The sequence below is a fragment of the Amphibalanus amphitrite genome, unplaced genomic scaffold, assembly GCF_019059575.1.
Source record: "Amphibalanus amphitrite isolate SeventyFive unplaced genomic scaffold, NRLGWU_Aamphi_draft 000007F_arrow, whole genome shotgun sequence".
NCBI lineage: Eukaryota > Metazoa > Arthropoda > Thecostraca > Balanomorpha > Balanidae > Amphibalanus > Amphibalanus amphitrite.
In genome coordinates, this window is record NW_024881503.1 from 1,390,656 (window position 1) to 1,405,976 (window position 15,321).

Sequence of the window (15,321 nt, forward strand, 5' to 3'; positions counted from 1 at the left end):
GGTCGACGCACGTCAGGAGGTACGAGTGCCCTCTTGACGGAGGCATCGGGCCGACGAGGTCCACGTGGACGTGGTCGAAGCGTTGCTGAGGTGGCTGGAAGGTGCCGACGTCAGACTTGGTGTGCCGGCCGATTTTGCAGCGCTGACAGGCGAGGCAGGTTCGGGTCCAGCGACGCACGTCGCGATCCATACCGGGCTAGACGAACCGCTTAGAGACGAGCTTGACGGTAGCCTCGACGCCAGGGTGCGACAGGTCGTGCAGAGCCTTGGCGAAGGGCCGGCGCAGCGCCTCTGGGAGGACCGGCCGAGGCGATCCGGTGGACTCGTCGCAGAGCAGACGGAGTCCATCGCCGACCGGGATGTGGCGCAGGCGCAGTGAGGTGTCTGTGGCCTCGAGGTCTTCCAGCGAGCCGTCTTCGGACTGGGCCTTGGCGATGGCAGTGAAGTCGGCGAGCGGGGGTCGCGGCTGGGCCACCATCGAGACCGTGCGTGACAGCGTGTCGGCGACCACGTTGTCCTTGCCAGGCACATGGCGGATGTCAGACACGAACTGGCCGATGTAGTCCAGGTGGCGGACCTCTCGCGGCGAGTAGCGGTCGGACGAGGAGCCGATGGCCGTTACCAGTGGTCGGTGGTCTGTGAAAATGATTGCTGACCGTCCTTCGATGGCGTGCTTGAAGTGCCGGACGGCCAGGACCAGGTAGATAGCGAGCAGCTCGCGCCCGAACGTGCTGTATTTCTTCTCCGCAGGTTGGAGCGTTTTCGAGAAGAAAGCGAGGGGCTGCCACTCGCTGGCGACGTGCTGCTGGAGGACGGCGCCCACTCCGCAGTCCGAGGCGTCGACGAAGAGGGCGAGCGGCGCGTCCGGGACCTGGTGCGCGAGGTGCGTCGCCGCGGCCAGGGCATCCTTGATGTCTCGGAAGCGCTGGCGTGTCGCGTCCGTCCACGCGACGGGCGCTTTGGAGTTCTTGCCCTTGCTAGTGAGCAGGGCGTGTAGGGGCTGCAAGAGTCCGGCTGCCCGGGGGACGAAACGGTGGTAGTACGCTACCATCCCCAGGAACTTTCGTAGCTGGGACTGCGTAGTCGGCTCTGGGAAGTTCTTGATGGCCTCGACTCGTCCAGGCAGCGGGCGGACGCCGTCGGCGTCTACCGAGTGGCCGAGGAACACCACCTGCTCTTGTCCCAGGACGCACTTGTGCCTGTTGACGACGACGCCGTAGGTGTTGAGGCGCTGGAGCACTCGGTCCAGGAGCTGTAGGTGTTCTTCTGCGGTCGGGCTGGCCAGCAAGATGTCGTCCAGGTAGACGAAGCAGCCCGCTACGCCGCGGAGGACCTCATCCATGAAACGCTGGAAGGTCTGCCCGGCGTTTCTGAGGCCGAACGGCATCCGAACACATTCGTAGAGGCCGAACGGTGTCGTGATGGCTGTCTTGGCGACGTCGGCAGGTTCCACCGGGATCTGGTGGAAAGCCTTCACCAAGTCAATGGTGCTGAAGACGGTGCACCCATGCAGGTCGGCTGAAAAGTCCCGCAGGTACGGCAGCGGGTAGCGGTCTGGTACGGTGCGGGCGTTCAGCGCTCTGTAGTCGCCGCAAGGGCGCCACTCGCCGGGTCTCTTCTTTGGCACCATGTGGAGTGGAGTTGCCCAGCTGCTGCTCGACGGTCGAATGGCGCCTTGCTGGAGCATCTTGTTGAACTCGGCACGTGCGATTTGAAGGCGCTCCGGCGGGAGACGTCGTGGCCGCTGGTACACCGGTGGACCCTTGGTGACGATGTGGTGCGTCACGTTGTGCTTCACCGGTGTTGGTCCAGGTTTTGGTGAGGTCACATCCGGGTACCGGGCGAGGACAGCTGCGAAGCGAGCAGCAGCCTGCTCCCGGACGAGACGCACTCCGATGGAGCACAGCCTTGACCGCTCGGCGCTGGCGCAGACGGTGCCGTCCCGCAGGAGACGCTGGTTGGCAACGTCCACGACGAGGTGATGTGCGGCCAGGAAGTCGGTGCCCAAGATGGGTGTGGTGACGTCGGTGACGAAGAATCGATGTTTTAGGCGGTGCTGCTGACTCAAGGTGACGTCCAGCAGGCAGGTGCCGTGCACCGCGATCGGTGAGCCGTTTGCCGCGACGAGCTGCTGGCCGACAGGAGCAGGGGTCAGCGTAGACCCGTTGGGCAGGCAGCGGCGAGGCAGCACGCTGACCTGCGCCCCGGTGTCGACTAGAAATTGCCGGTCCGTCTCCGTGTCCCTCACGAAGAGGAGTGGCGCGGCAGGAGGGGCGCCCGTGCTTTGCGCCATCAGCACAGGGCGCCTCAGTTTTCCGAGGCGATCCAGGAGCACGGCAACTTGCATCGGCGCGCTTGGGCGCCGAATCGCTGGTGGTACCAACACAGCGTGTCGTCGTGCTGCGGCGTTGAAGGACGAGCCGGTGACGGGCGGCGAGACTGGCGAGACGCTTGGCGCGGCCGGGAACGGCTGCGGTCGCGTCGCACGGCGTCCTCGAGTCGTCGGTTGCTGGCCTCCAGGCGCTCCATCTTAGCGACCAGGGAGGCGATGACAGTGTCCAGCGCAGGGGTTGCAGTTGGCGCCGGGGCTGTCACTGCAGCAGCGATGGGCGGTGCCGGCTGTGTGTACGGCTGTGCCGCGATCGCTGATAGCCGTGGGTCCGGTCCGCTAGCTTCCAGATACCGGTCGGCCGCTTCTGCCAGTGCGTCAAGCGTGCTGTCGGCTGGCAGGAGGGCGAGGGCAGCACGGACGGGCTGCGGTAGCCGTTGTTGAAACAGGGTACGGAAGAGCTCAGTATCAACCGGGGCGTCCCCGGCTGCGGCTAGCTCGTTGCGCATTGAGCGCAACAGCGCCGTCGGCTTCTGATCGCCGAGCTGCTGGCGGCCGAGCAGGGCTTGTAGTCGGTCGGCGCGTGACTGTGCCAGGCGGGCTTGGAGCGCCGCACACAGCACGTCAAAAGACCGAGATGACCGGATGACGTCCTTGACCTGGACGGCGATGTTGGCGGGGAGGTTTGCAACGAGGAGCTTAAACCTCAGCTCGTCGGAGTCGACCCCGCTGACGTCGAAAGCGCACTGCACCTGCAGTAGCCACAGGTCGGGCTCTTCCGGAGAGTATGGTGGTAGCCGGAAGCTAGCCATGGGCCGATGAGTTGACTCGGAGGCTGAAGCTGGAACGCTGGCTGGGTCTTGAGCTGCGGCGCCGGACTGTGCGCTGTCCGCGGGCATGACGAGAGGCTAAGGTCGAACAACGGAGATCACGTCGGGGTCACCAATGTCGTAGGCTGCTGTGTAGAACGAACGGTCTGTGTCAATCTATCCGTGAGCCGTACGACGGCCGACAGAGCCTTAGTTGGCTGTGGCCGATGCGACCTAGTAAGGTCGTTCGAGTGAATCTCCGTGTTCTTCCCTCGCCTCAGAGTAGCCGCTCTTCTCCAAATGCCCGAGCCGTTTTCTACGTGTATTTGGTCTTGCAGCGAACAGCAGAGTCGAAAAACGAATTGACAATGTCGCCAAAAGCCGCGGTCACATGCTGGCCGTCCCTAGTACTACCAATATGCCCGCAGGCGCGGCGAGGAACAAGCTTAACGTATGAGTCACCGTCCGGCTGCCGGGAGAGCCCCTGCCGCGACCTTTGTTCACAGTCATGACGTCACGACAATGGGTTCCTAAACGTACGGGCAGCGGCCGCCTCAGGGGTGCCGCCGTGACCTATGCACGACACGTTCTATAGCGTATGGCACAGCGGTTACTAGGAAGGCTGATGCCAGCGGCAGGCCGGTTTACAAATAACAAACAAACTTAACGCACAATTGACAACAGGTAACAGATTGATTAATAAAGCGGTGACAATATAAATGAAAATGACAACATGAAATGACAAATCGCATAGATGACAAATCGCATAGATGATCCCTACAGGGGGGCACGGCACTGCCGACTTTTGGTCCCATTCTTTCCATGCAACGCCCATAGAGCTACTGTTAAAAGGCCAAAATTAAAGAGGGGAACGGTGCCCCGGTGCCCTCCCCGTTCCGCCGCCTATGCCGGCGAGGGCACAAGAGATTATATTGTCATTCAACGACCGCGAAAAAAAGAATGTCCGGGACACAAATGATATGGAATGTTACAATTGTCGGCTCCCAAATACAATAGCTTCACCTGACTGAGTGATCTCATCTGCCATGACTTCAAAAGTTTCGATCATCCATTCCATGCATTAAATTCGTCATTCACTTAGGATGGTCTGATATTTCTTCATGGTTTTATTCAACCACATTTGTGGACGAATGTTTGCGGAGACGAAGATAGCGCAGACAAAGATTTGCGGACGAAGATTTGCGGACGAAGATTTGCGTGGACGAAGAAATGCGTGGACGAGAAATGCGGACGAAGATTTGCGAACGAAGATTTGCGGACGAAGATTTGCGGACGAAGATTTGCGGACGAAGATTTGCCGGGACGAAGATTTGCGTGGACGAAGAAATGCGGACGAAGATTTGCGTGGACGAAGAAATGCGTGGACGAAAAAATGCGGACGAAGATTTGCGGACGAAGATTTGCGGGGACGAAGATTTGCGGACGAAGATATGCGCCGACGAAGATTTGCGTGGACGAAGAAATGCGGACGAAGATTTGCGTAGACGAAGAAATGCGTGGACGAAAAAATGCTTGACGAAGAAATGCGCGTACGAAGAAATGCGGATACGAAAAAATGCGCTACGAATATTTGCGCTTACGAAGAAATGCGAGACGAAATTATGCGACACGAATAAATGCGCCGACGAAGATTTGCGGACGAAGAAATGCGGACGAGGAATTGCGCGACGAAGAATTGCCATACGAAGATTTGTCCGGTTACGGGATTATTTATGCATCGTGAGCAATATGTCCGTCAATCTAGCAGCAGATTGATATTCGCGATGCTGTTGCTGACAATCAGACATATCGGTCCGACCCTGGCCGATGCCGTAGACGAGTAGTAAAGTAATCTTGGTAGACACCAAGGTAGACACTAGCCAATCAAATGGCGCAGTGGAGACGCGCAGTAGCAAAATCGCGAAACTGTTCCTGAGAACTGAAATGTTCGCCGTATCCAGGGGCTCCGCCACGGTTTTGGGATTGGGGGGGTCCGACCCAAAACATAAAACCTCGCTGGCGGATCCATGGTGGGCATAATGGGCGAATTCACCCCCCCCCCCCTGCAGCTCCCGAAATCGATGAAAAATTTCCGTTTTATCTAGAGTTCAAAGAAAACTTAATAATTTTATCGGGAGAATTTTGCTTCAAACCGAAAAACCAAGGTCCAATTTGCACAAGGAATCGAAAACCGAGAAGCGGAGCCCATTGACACCGACATGGTGGCCTCTCAAATCAACGTTCTTGAGGAATGGAGGCCGCTGTTTCGCGCTCCAAGGGCGGTGTTAGCCATCAGACAGCGCATTAGGCTCTCAGTGACTTGCATGGGCTTTGGAATTAAGGGACCTTCATAGGCGCTCAAATATTTATGTAGGCTCTTAGGCCAGAGTCGGGTCCTCCAAGGCCGTAGTTAAAGGAAAGCGCAGGGCTTAGGGAGTCGTAAGGATTTGAAAACCCTGCCCTCATATAGCAGTAGGGGGTCCTTAAAGGAAACAGTCCACTTTCCTGAAATCAGTATTTTGCTATTGATTTACCCAGCAAACATGCCCACATGGTTCCCATATGGGGCCCACATGGGCCCCCCACCTCTTACATATGGGTCCCGCATGGGCCACTCATGTGGGCCCCACATGGGAATGGCAGTGGGTGACACGTGGGACCCATATGGGCCAGCCCACGTAGGCCCCATATGGGACCCATGCGGCGCCCACATGGGACCCATATGGGCCAGCCCACACTGACCCCATATGGGACCCATTTGCCACCCACCTGGGAGTCCACATGGGACCCATTTGCCACCCACATGGGACCCATTTGCCACCAACATGGGACCCATTTGCCACCCACATGGGACCCATTCGCCACCCGCATGGGCTACCCCACACTGGCCCCACATGGGACCCACTCGCCACTCAGCACCCGCCCTGTCCTACAATGCCTGCCCCACCCGGCCCCATATACGCCACCCACCTGAATCTATGTAAACCCAATCCACGTTACGCTCCCATTTGAAAGTGCCCCTCCCAGCCTGACGTTCAGCGGTGCTCTCGCACTGTCCGTCAATGTGCGATGTCATGCGAGACGAAATATGCTTCCTTCCAGCACTTTATTCCCATAAAAACAACATACATCAGGCACAGTCCTGTATTTCTTTCTGCGCTCATCGAGACACAAGTCACTGGGCGGGCGAACGGCCTCGCCCCCGGTCTGATCGCTGGCCGTCACGGTCGCGGCAGTTTGTCAGCCACTTGCCGACGGCCTTTTCGAGATCCTTTTCTTGGCAGGTCACCGTCGGGTTCAGGTTGACAGCGTCTGTGAAATAAATAGGGCACACTAAGAAAGCCACAATGTAAGCACATTATCTGATAAGCGTTAAATGGACAGTCATTATAAAAAAAAAAAATTGGAAGCCAGGGAGCCTCCTTATTTTACTACCGTTGCTGAATTTCCATGAATCAAAAATGGATAGTTTGAGGACCAAAATCGGGGAAACATTTTGCAAGAGCTTTTTGAACGAACCGTCACTATTAACTTGTTAACTTTTTTGCGAAGTGAAAAGTCCTGGGAAATACCTACGAGTATTTAATGGAAGTCAACGTTGAGGATAATGTGGGAAAAACGTGTTGACTTTATAAAGTTTAAAGAAAAGATCCAGGAAAGTTTTGTTATTGGAGGCCAATTCGAAACGGCGCACACATTGAAACATTGAGGATATTGATGCGATTTTTGCGATTATGCGATTATTGCGATTATTGCGATTATTGATGCGACACATTGAAACATTGAGGATATTAATGCAATTCAAAGCGTGCACACATTTCGTACATTGAGGGGCGATAGCGGGAGAACGGTGTCGAACTTCGAGAATCGGTCTTCAGCTCCTTGAACAGAAAGGTGGGGCCTACGACATATCAAATTTCAACATGACATTGTCCCTTTAACTAATATTCGAAACAAACGTTAAATGTTTCCCGTAATTTTCGCAGCCACTTCAAACGGAGGACCAGAGACAGACTTTGGCTAGTTTTGATACAGACGGTGCGGAACGAGGAGCGCGATGTTTACCCATTAAATCGAACATCAACGCTGGTGTCAAACCATTTGTGACTGATGTCACGCATGGAACCTATGGGTCTGTTCCCGTCGCTCCTCCCAAAAAATCTCGGATGAGGTTGGATGAGCTTGGAGGAGAGCCGTTTCAGAGGAGCCACGGGAACATTTTTGCGAGAAAATCAGCTGTTTGCGGGCTGTAACGGTCGGCGATTTATGGCGCGCAAACATAAATCAAGAGATACTAATCGCTTTCTAATAAAATAACCGTAGATCAATATCGAACATTGCTATTAAAAGATACTCCATCCTCATCGATCACTAAAATCAATTCCACTTCCCTCAAATCTCATTTATAAACAATTCACATTTGTATTACAAGCGCCAAATATGTCTACGCAGAGCCTCCTCCAAAAATTTGGGATGAGGGAGGAGGCAAATAGTGGTGGTGAGATGTGAAATCAAGATGAGCTTGGAGGAGCTTGGAGGAGCGACGGGAACGATTTTTTGAATCGAGAGGAGGTTAGAGGAGCCTGGAGGAGGTTGGAGGAGCGACGGGAACAGACCCTTTATTATGCTTTTTTGACAAATTACTTATTTGAATGACCCATTCCCATGGTCGAACAGATTGGTGTGACCACCAAACTGTAAGGTACTCACGGAAGATCACCCGGAACAGCTTGGTCTTCCCAAGGCCGACCTTCCCGTGGCTTAATAAGGCTTTATTGGACACGCACACCACTCAGAGTCTGAACGCCAACTGGCCCGCCCAGACGCCGCAGCCCCGACAGCCGACCGGCCGGTCGGCCGGTCACCGCCCCGGGCGGTGCAGAGGCGGCCCCAGGCCCCGTCCGGTGGGCCGAGCTCCGCCGGCGGGTCGCCCGCGCAGGGGCGGGCTCAGGCGACACAATCATACGACAAAATCACAACATTGACTATCCAATATCAGCCGTAGCTGGTCTCACAAACATCAACTATGCGACTTCCTCACGACGTCGAAGTGTATTTTGGAGGCATGAGAGTCTGAGACTAAACAGCGAGTTCTTGTTTCTTGTAATATCATACACATTGGACAGTGAAAAAATAAATAATGGGCTGCCCACATCCAGCCCACCTACACCCCACTACATGGGCTGCCCACGCAGTGCCCATGTTAAGCCCACCATACAGGAACACCGCGTGAATGCCTGTGTTCACCAAAATTCCTGGATATGCCCTCGTACATGGTGCAAGCAATCTCATTATCAATCATTATGCCTGCCAAAAAATGTGGGCAGCCCATGTGGGGCCCACATGCAGCCCACATATTTGCCCATCTCTAGCCCATGGCCCACCTAGCCCACCATGCCCATCAACTGCCCATGTGGGGCCCACATGGGCATGCTGGCTGGGCGTTTGCCCATTTGGGCCCCATGTGGGCCCCGGAAGGGTGTGCCCAGCTTGCTGGTGCCCAGTCTGCCCACATGCTGCCTGCATCCAGCCCAGATAGGTGTCGGGTCAGTTAACAAAGTTTTGTAGTAAAGTTTGCCCATTTGGGCCCCATGTGGGCCCCGGATGGGTGTGCCCAGCTTGCTGGTGCCCAGTCTGCCCACATGCTGCCCGCATCCAGCCCAGATAGGTGTCGGGCCAGTTACCAAAATTTTGTAGTAAAGGAAATGTTCATATCCCAGCAAACATGCCCACATGGTTCCCATATGGGGCCCACATGCCCCCCCCCACCTCTTCCATATGAGCCCCACATGGGAATACCAGTGGGTGACACGTGGGAACCACATGGGCCAGCCCACGTAGGCCCCATATGGGACCCACGCGGCGCCCACATGGGACCCATATGGGCCAGCCTACATTGACCCCATATGGCATCATGTATGAATTTGATATACTTGGAGTCCAAAATACACATGAACAACAGCCACCTTTTTTGCTTTTATGCACTTGGAGTAACTTAAATGGGGCCCACATGGGTGATCCATATGGGACCCACATGGGATGCCCATCTCCAGCCCACATGCGTTTGGCCCACCTGGCCCATTTTTATCCCATATGGGGCCCATATTACCCATATGGGCCCCATCTGTAGCCCATGTCCCATGTGGGCCCATCTGGCCCATGTTCACCCCATATGGGACCCATGTGGGCATGTTTGCTGGGTATGATTTTTTATGCTCAAAATAATCATGAAATAAAATAAAACCTTTTTGTAAAAACAGTTATTTTCTTTATTTTAATATAGGGCGAACTATATTCTATGTAAAATAATGTTTGACGCGGAAGCTTATTACGCATTGACCAATCATATTGCGTAGCTCAAACCTACGAATACTGCATTGGCTGTAAGCAGCACGCTGATTAGCTGACGATGACGTGGCTGCATTCCTGTGCAAGGCACGCATTCCTCTACAAGGCACTCTTTTCGGAACGAGAAATGGAATTTCTTCGTCTAGGGTGATCGTTGAGCCGTAAAAGCTCCTGATTTGTGCTAGTCTCAGCTCAAGCTACGAAACTGCTATTCCAGCTCAAAACCCCATGTTAAAAGTGAACTATTTCCTTTAAAGACTGACACTCAGTCTCTGTGATCAGGGTGTGACCTACCTTGACCTGAGGGGTGTTCACGGGCACCACACACTGCTGCGTGCGGTGTGTGCGGTGCGTCCAGCAGGCGTGGGGGTAGGGGATGGGTAGGCGGCTCTGACGTCACGGCTGCGTGCGGTGGACGGTCCGCTGTGGCCAGTCCCGACCGGCCACAGCGGTCGCTGTGTGCGGTGACGGAAGGCTGACGTAGGGACGCAGTGGGCGGAGCTTGGAGGCTGTGTGCGGTCCGACCGCACACAGGGCCCGTGAACAGCCCTCTGAAAATGGATATCAAAATGCTGCCCTTGAATCAAAGGTCAGGTTATGGGGATCCTGTAAGAGTTGTGACTTGTAGATGTCCTATCTCTACCAACCAACCTGCATTCAGAACCCTGTGCAGATTATTGCAGATTACCTCAGAACGGTGTGAGGCTGCTTAGACTAGTATGGTGCTCGAATGACCGGCTTGGACCCCCCCCCCCCCCAACACTGTGGTGACGTAGCCCTTGCCCTCTGAACTTTGTGCAGTAGACTAGGTGGCGCTGAGCTCGTGGAGCTCGCGGGCACGGTGCGGCCATGCTGCAGTCGGGCAGCGGCCCCCGCCGGACACCGATCACCAATACAGGACTACGTTATTCAGAACGCTGTGTGAGATCGCGGACCGAGATCGCGGACCCGGAAGCTGGAACGAACTCAGCCGTGGATACTAGCGGCGTAACAACTTGGCGACGAGGATGAGATTCGCTTAGTGGTGATCTCGGAAGGAAAAGTGGCGTTCTCACGGATTTGGCGTTCTGGTGGTGCGGCACCGGTGGCCGACGCGGATATACGTCACGGGGAAGTGACAGCGTCGGGACTCGGACAAACTCGTTTGGCGTGCTGGATGGTACAGTGCGCGGCGGTCGGCGCGGATATACATCACGGTGAAGTGATAGCGTCGTGCCGGGTGATACTGCTTAGTGCTTAGTATTTTTTTTTATACTGCTGCATAATTTTGTGCATTAACGCTGTAAGCTCTGCCGCTGCGTTTCGCTGTATCGTTGTTGGGAACATTTGTATTGCACCTCCGTGCCGGGTACACAGTGGTGCGGGCGGCGACGGCGGCCGCTGGACTCTGAACTTTGGACTCTGCTCGGTGTGGCGTGACTGGTGAGTCAGCGCGGTCAGTGCAGTGTGCAGTGCCTGACCCCGGTGCAGCCTCGGGGCGGTGGCAAACATGGCGGCCGGACTGCCGAGCGTGGCTCCTTTTGCAAAGGGGATGGACTTTAGCCGGTGGCTGAAGGGTCTGGAATTCTACGCCGAGGCGATAGACATAACAGACGACCGGCGGCGGACTGCAGTCCTGCTCCATCTAATGGGGCCGGACATCCAGGACGTGTTCGACACCCTGCCGGAGCCGGCTGCAACGGCTGCAACGTCACAATACGACACCGCTGTGGCTAAACTACGCCAATATCTGCAGCCGACGTCTAACCTTATGGCGGAACGTGTAACGTTCCACCGCACGAGCATGTACGCCGGCGAGTCATTCGACGCGTACCTGGCTCGTTTGCGGGCGGTGGCTGGGCGGTGCGGGTTCCCGGCGGCTGACCTCGACCGTGAGCTCCGGGACAGGAGCGTGGCTGGCGCGACTCCACAAATTCAGGAGCGACTGTTGCAGACGGTCGGAACCAAAGGAGACAACTTTTCACTGCAAGATCTGCAGGCTACGGCTCGTGCATACGAGCAAACGCAAATGCTGGTGGCGCAGTTCCGTAGTGCGTCTCTGAGCACGGACGGCGTCGGACGGTCAACTACCGCATTGGACGAGCGGCCAGAGGTCGATGTGGTGACCTCGGGGTCGGATCAGCTGAACGCTGTCCGGCCACAGCGCACGGCTGACGGTAACCGGAACCGCCAGCGGCGCACGGTCCGCTGCTACCGCTGCGGTGCGGCGGGACATTTTCAGCGGGACTGTCAGGAGAGCCGACGGCGCCCGGATGAGTCAGCGCGTGCGGCACCAGCGTCACGGCGGCCGACGTGGCCGGGGCGCCGGGAATCTGACACTCGTGGGTCCGACGGGGTCAGACCGGCACCGGAGACGCGGCGGTGCTACCGCTGCAAGCAGATGGGACATCTGCGCAGTCAATGCCGACAGCAGACTGCCACGGCGGACATGTGGGGGCTGGGGCAGATAAACGCCGTTAACCTAACGGAGGCGGTTAAAATGACTTTACCGGTGAACGGGGTGGCCATCAAAATGGTGGTGGACACTGGCAGCCCTATCACTGCTGTGGGGCGGGACACGGTCATCCCGCGGTTGCGATTGAAACCTACTCAGCTACAGCTGTCGTCATTCACTGGTCACCGGATCCCTCTCCGGGGTGAGGCAGACGTCTCGGTAACGTTTCGCGGTCGGGACTATCGACTGCGACTGGTCGTGGTGGACCTGCCTGGCGATCGCCGTCTGCTAGGCCGCGACTGGCTGCGGGCTCTGGACATACGTGTGGGCGGCGGAGAGACGGCGGTGATGGACGTCACTCCGGACCGAGGGACGGCGGATCTGGAGGCGGTCTGTAACAGGCACAATTCGGTGTTTGACGGCACACCGGGGCGCATCAGTGGAGTAAAGGCGCACCTGACACTGAAACCGGATGCACGGCCGGTGTCACGGCCGGTGCGCTCGCCTCCATATGCACTGAAACCGGCCGTCGAGCAGGAGCTCGACCGCTGGGTGCAGGCCGGGATCGCGGAAAAAGTCGGTCCAAACGACGCGCCCGGCTGGGGAACACCACTGGTGACGGTGCCACGGGCTGATGGCGGTGTGCGTCTGTGCGGTGATTATCGACTGACGGTAAACCCGCAGCTGCAAATGGCGACGCATCCTACGCCATCCGCCGAGGACATCTTTGCGAGCGTCCGAGGGCGGCGGTTCTGCAAATTGGACCTGAAAGACGCCTTCCTGCAGCTGGAGCTCGCAGAGGAATCGCGGGATATGACAACAGTCGTCACGCACCGAGGACGGTATCGGATGAAATCCCTACCGTTCGGCATATCGGCGTGCAGTTCGGTGTTTCAAGCCGCAATCGATCACATCCTGGATGGCATAGACGGGTGTGTGGCCTATCAAGACGATCTGCTGGTGACGGCGGCGAACATGACGGACCTGTGCGTGCGCTTGGATGAAGTGCTGACTCGGCTGGAAGCTCATGGAGTGAAGCTGAAACGGGAGAAGTGTCAACTTGGACTCGACGAGGTGCAGTACCTCGGCTGGCGCATCTCAGCACAGGGGCTGCGTCCAGTACAGGAGAAAGTTGACGCAGTGATCGACATGCCGGACCCTAAGGATGTGAAAAGTCTGCGCAGCATCTTGGGGAGCATCAACTACTACCAGCGCGTGCTTCCCAACCTCTCCACGGAACTAGCGCCGCTGTACGAGCTCTTACAGAAGGGCGCCACGTGGAAATGGACTGATGTGCACAAAAACGCACTGGTCAGAGTGCGGAAACTGCTGGCAGGGGACACAGTCCTAAAGCGGTACGATGCAGAGGCGCCGCTCAAGCTCGTCACAGATAGCAGTGAAGTCGGCGTGGGAGCCGTGCTTCTGCAGCCTGACGAGGAAGGACTGGAGCGTCCGGTGATGTACGCCTCTCGGACACTCACAAAAACGGAGAGGAAATATCCAATGGTAGAGAAGGAGGCGCTGGCAGTGTCCTTCGCTGTCAAGCGCTTCGGTCAGTTTCTCTACGGCCGGAGGTGGACCCTGGTCACGGACAACAGGCCGCTGTCGCGCATCTTGAGTCCGGAGCGCGAGCTGCCAACGCTGGCGGCGGCCAGGCTCCAGCGGTATGCGCTGCAGCTCGCGGCTTTCACCTATGATGTGGAGCTACGTCCATCAGAAGACATGCACCTGGCGGACAGTCTGTCTCGTATGGCAGTGCCAGGCGGAGAGGTCGAGCCAACGGATGCTGAGGACGACAACAGCGGCGGCTCGTATCTGCTGTTCATGGACGGAGTAGCTCCGGTTCTGACGGCCAAACAACTCGCGGCGGCGACACGCCGCGATCGGGTACTGTCGCGCGTTCTAACGTACGTGCACAGTGGGTGGCCCGGACAGGTGGAGCAGGAGCTGGCCCCGTTCCGTCAGAGGCGGGATGAGCTCTCCACGGACCTGGGATGTCTGCTCTGGGGTGGCAGGACGGTGGTTCCCCACTGCCTTCGGCAACAGGTGCTGGCAGAGCTGCACCAAGGTCACCTGGGCAGCGCCAAAATGAAAGGTGTGGCGCGCCGATACGTATGGTGGCCTGGCATGGACGCCGAGCTGGAGGCCCTGGCGCGTGACTGCGCGGCTTGCATGGAAAAGCGCGGGGCACCACCGCGTGCTGAACTTCACCCTTGGGAACCGACGGACAGCTGCTGGTTCAGGGTGGCGCCACACGCGACCACGGGGAGGTCTCCAGCGGAAATGATGCTGGGACGGAACGTGCGAACCAACCTGGACCTCCTAAAGCCGGATGTGCACGTGCGACAGCGCGAGGAAAAACTTCGCCAGTGGCAGGCCGGTAGGCCAGGTCACAACAGGCAGTTCTCGATCGGAGACCACGTCTGGACACGGGCCTACGGTGGACCGTCCAAGTGGCGGCGGGGCGTCATCACCGCCCGGACGGGCCCGCTGTCGTTCGAAGTGGACGTGGGGAGCGCGATCTGGTCGCGGCACGCCGACCAGCTGCGTCTGGCGGGCACCCAACAGGCTGCTGCAGCGTCCGATGGCGCGGAGGAAATCAGCCGGCAGCCGACGGTGGCAGCACCGAACCGTACTGGACAGGTTCCGGTGGCCCCCACAGGGATCGGCGAACCACCGGTGACCATCAGACCGGGGGTCATCGTCGGGTCAGGTGTGACCGGCGGGTCGGAAACGACGGTCAGGTCACCGGCCAAAGACAGGCCGGGGGCGACGGGCAATGATGCTGTGACAGCACCTGCTACCGCTACCGGTGGCAGCTCCGAGGAAGCGCAGGTGGCTGCAGGCGGCAACGCTGGTGCCGAGGAGGAGGTCAGCAGATGTGGCGGTGCGACCTCATCGGCGACAGGACCAGGAGCTGGATCAGCAGCTGGGGGCATCGCTCAGCGCGTTTCCATCAGGCAACGGAAGCAGCCACGTCGCCTCATAGCCGAAATGTGACGGCGACACAAAGTCGTGTTCGAAGCGACTGGCTTTGCTTTGAAATAGTTTTAGACGGATGTTTAGTCTTATTTCGGCCAGTTTTTGTGTTGTCTGCTTCGCCACGACTGTCATTCCTGTTGAGGGGGGTAGTGTGTGGTGACGTAGCCCTTGCCCTCTGAACTTTGTGCAGTAGACTAGGTGGCGCTGAGCTCGTGGAGCTCGCGGGCACGGTGCGGCCATGCTGCAGTCGGGCAGCGGCCCCCGCCGGACACCGATCACCAATACAGGACTACGTTATTCAGAACGCTGTGTGAGATCGCGGACCGAGATCGCGGACCCGGAAGCTGGAACGAACTCAGCCGTGGATACTAGCGGCGTAACAAACACTATCGGCCGACCTCACATGGAAAGAGGATTCT

The 15,321-nt window shown here is 57.5% G+C and overlaps 1 protein-coding gene and 1 long non-coding RNA gene across 2 annotated transcripts; one reads left to right on the top strand and one right to left on the bottom strand.

The window, feature by feature from the left end:
- Positions 1–6,230: 6,230 nt before the first annotated feature.
- LOC122378728 lies at positions 6,231–8,540 on the bottom strand. Its single transcript, XR_006256070.1, has 2 exons — positions 7,849–8,540; positions 6,231–6,450 (listed from the first exon to the last, which is right to left on the bottom strand). It is a non-coding gene; the product is annotated as an uncharacterized LOC122378728 (long non-coding RNA).
- Positions 8,541–11,494: 2,954 nt separating this feature from the next.
- Positions 11,495–14,909, top strand: LOC122378513 (uncharacterized protein K02A2.6-like). Its single transcript, XM_043359639.1, has 3 exons — positions 11,495–11,687; positions 12,213–14,552; positions 14,740–14,909. The coding sequence occupies exons 1-3, from the start codon at positions 11,495–11,497 to the stop codon at positions 14,907–14,909; spliced, it is 2,703 nt and encodes a 900-aa protein (XP_043215574.1).
- The last annotated feature ends 412 nt before the right edge of the window (positions 14,910–15,321 follow it).

Bases quoted from the DNA above. Each gene is read 5' to 3' on its own strand.
- LOC122378513 (XM_043359639.1), top strand. From the start codon at position 11,495: ATGCTGGTGGCGCAGTTCCGTAGTGCGTCTCTGAGCACGGACGGCGTC. The intron at 11,688-12,212 runs GTGCGGCGGGAC...GCCGTCTGCTAG, and splicing joins GGTCCGCTGCTACCGCTGCG to GCCGCGACTGGCTGCGGGCT. The intron at 14,553-14,739 runs GTACTGGACAGG...TACCGGTGGCAG, and splicing joins GACGGTGGCAGCACCGAACC to CTCCGAGGAAGCGCAGGTGG.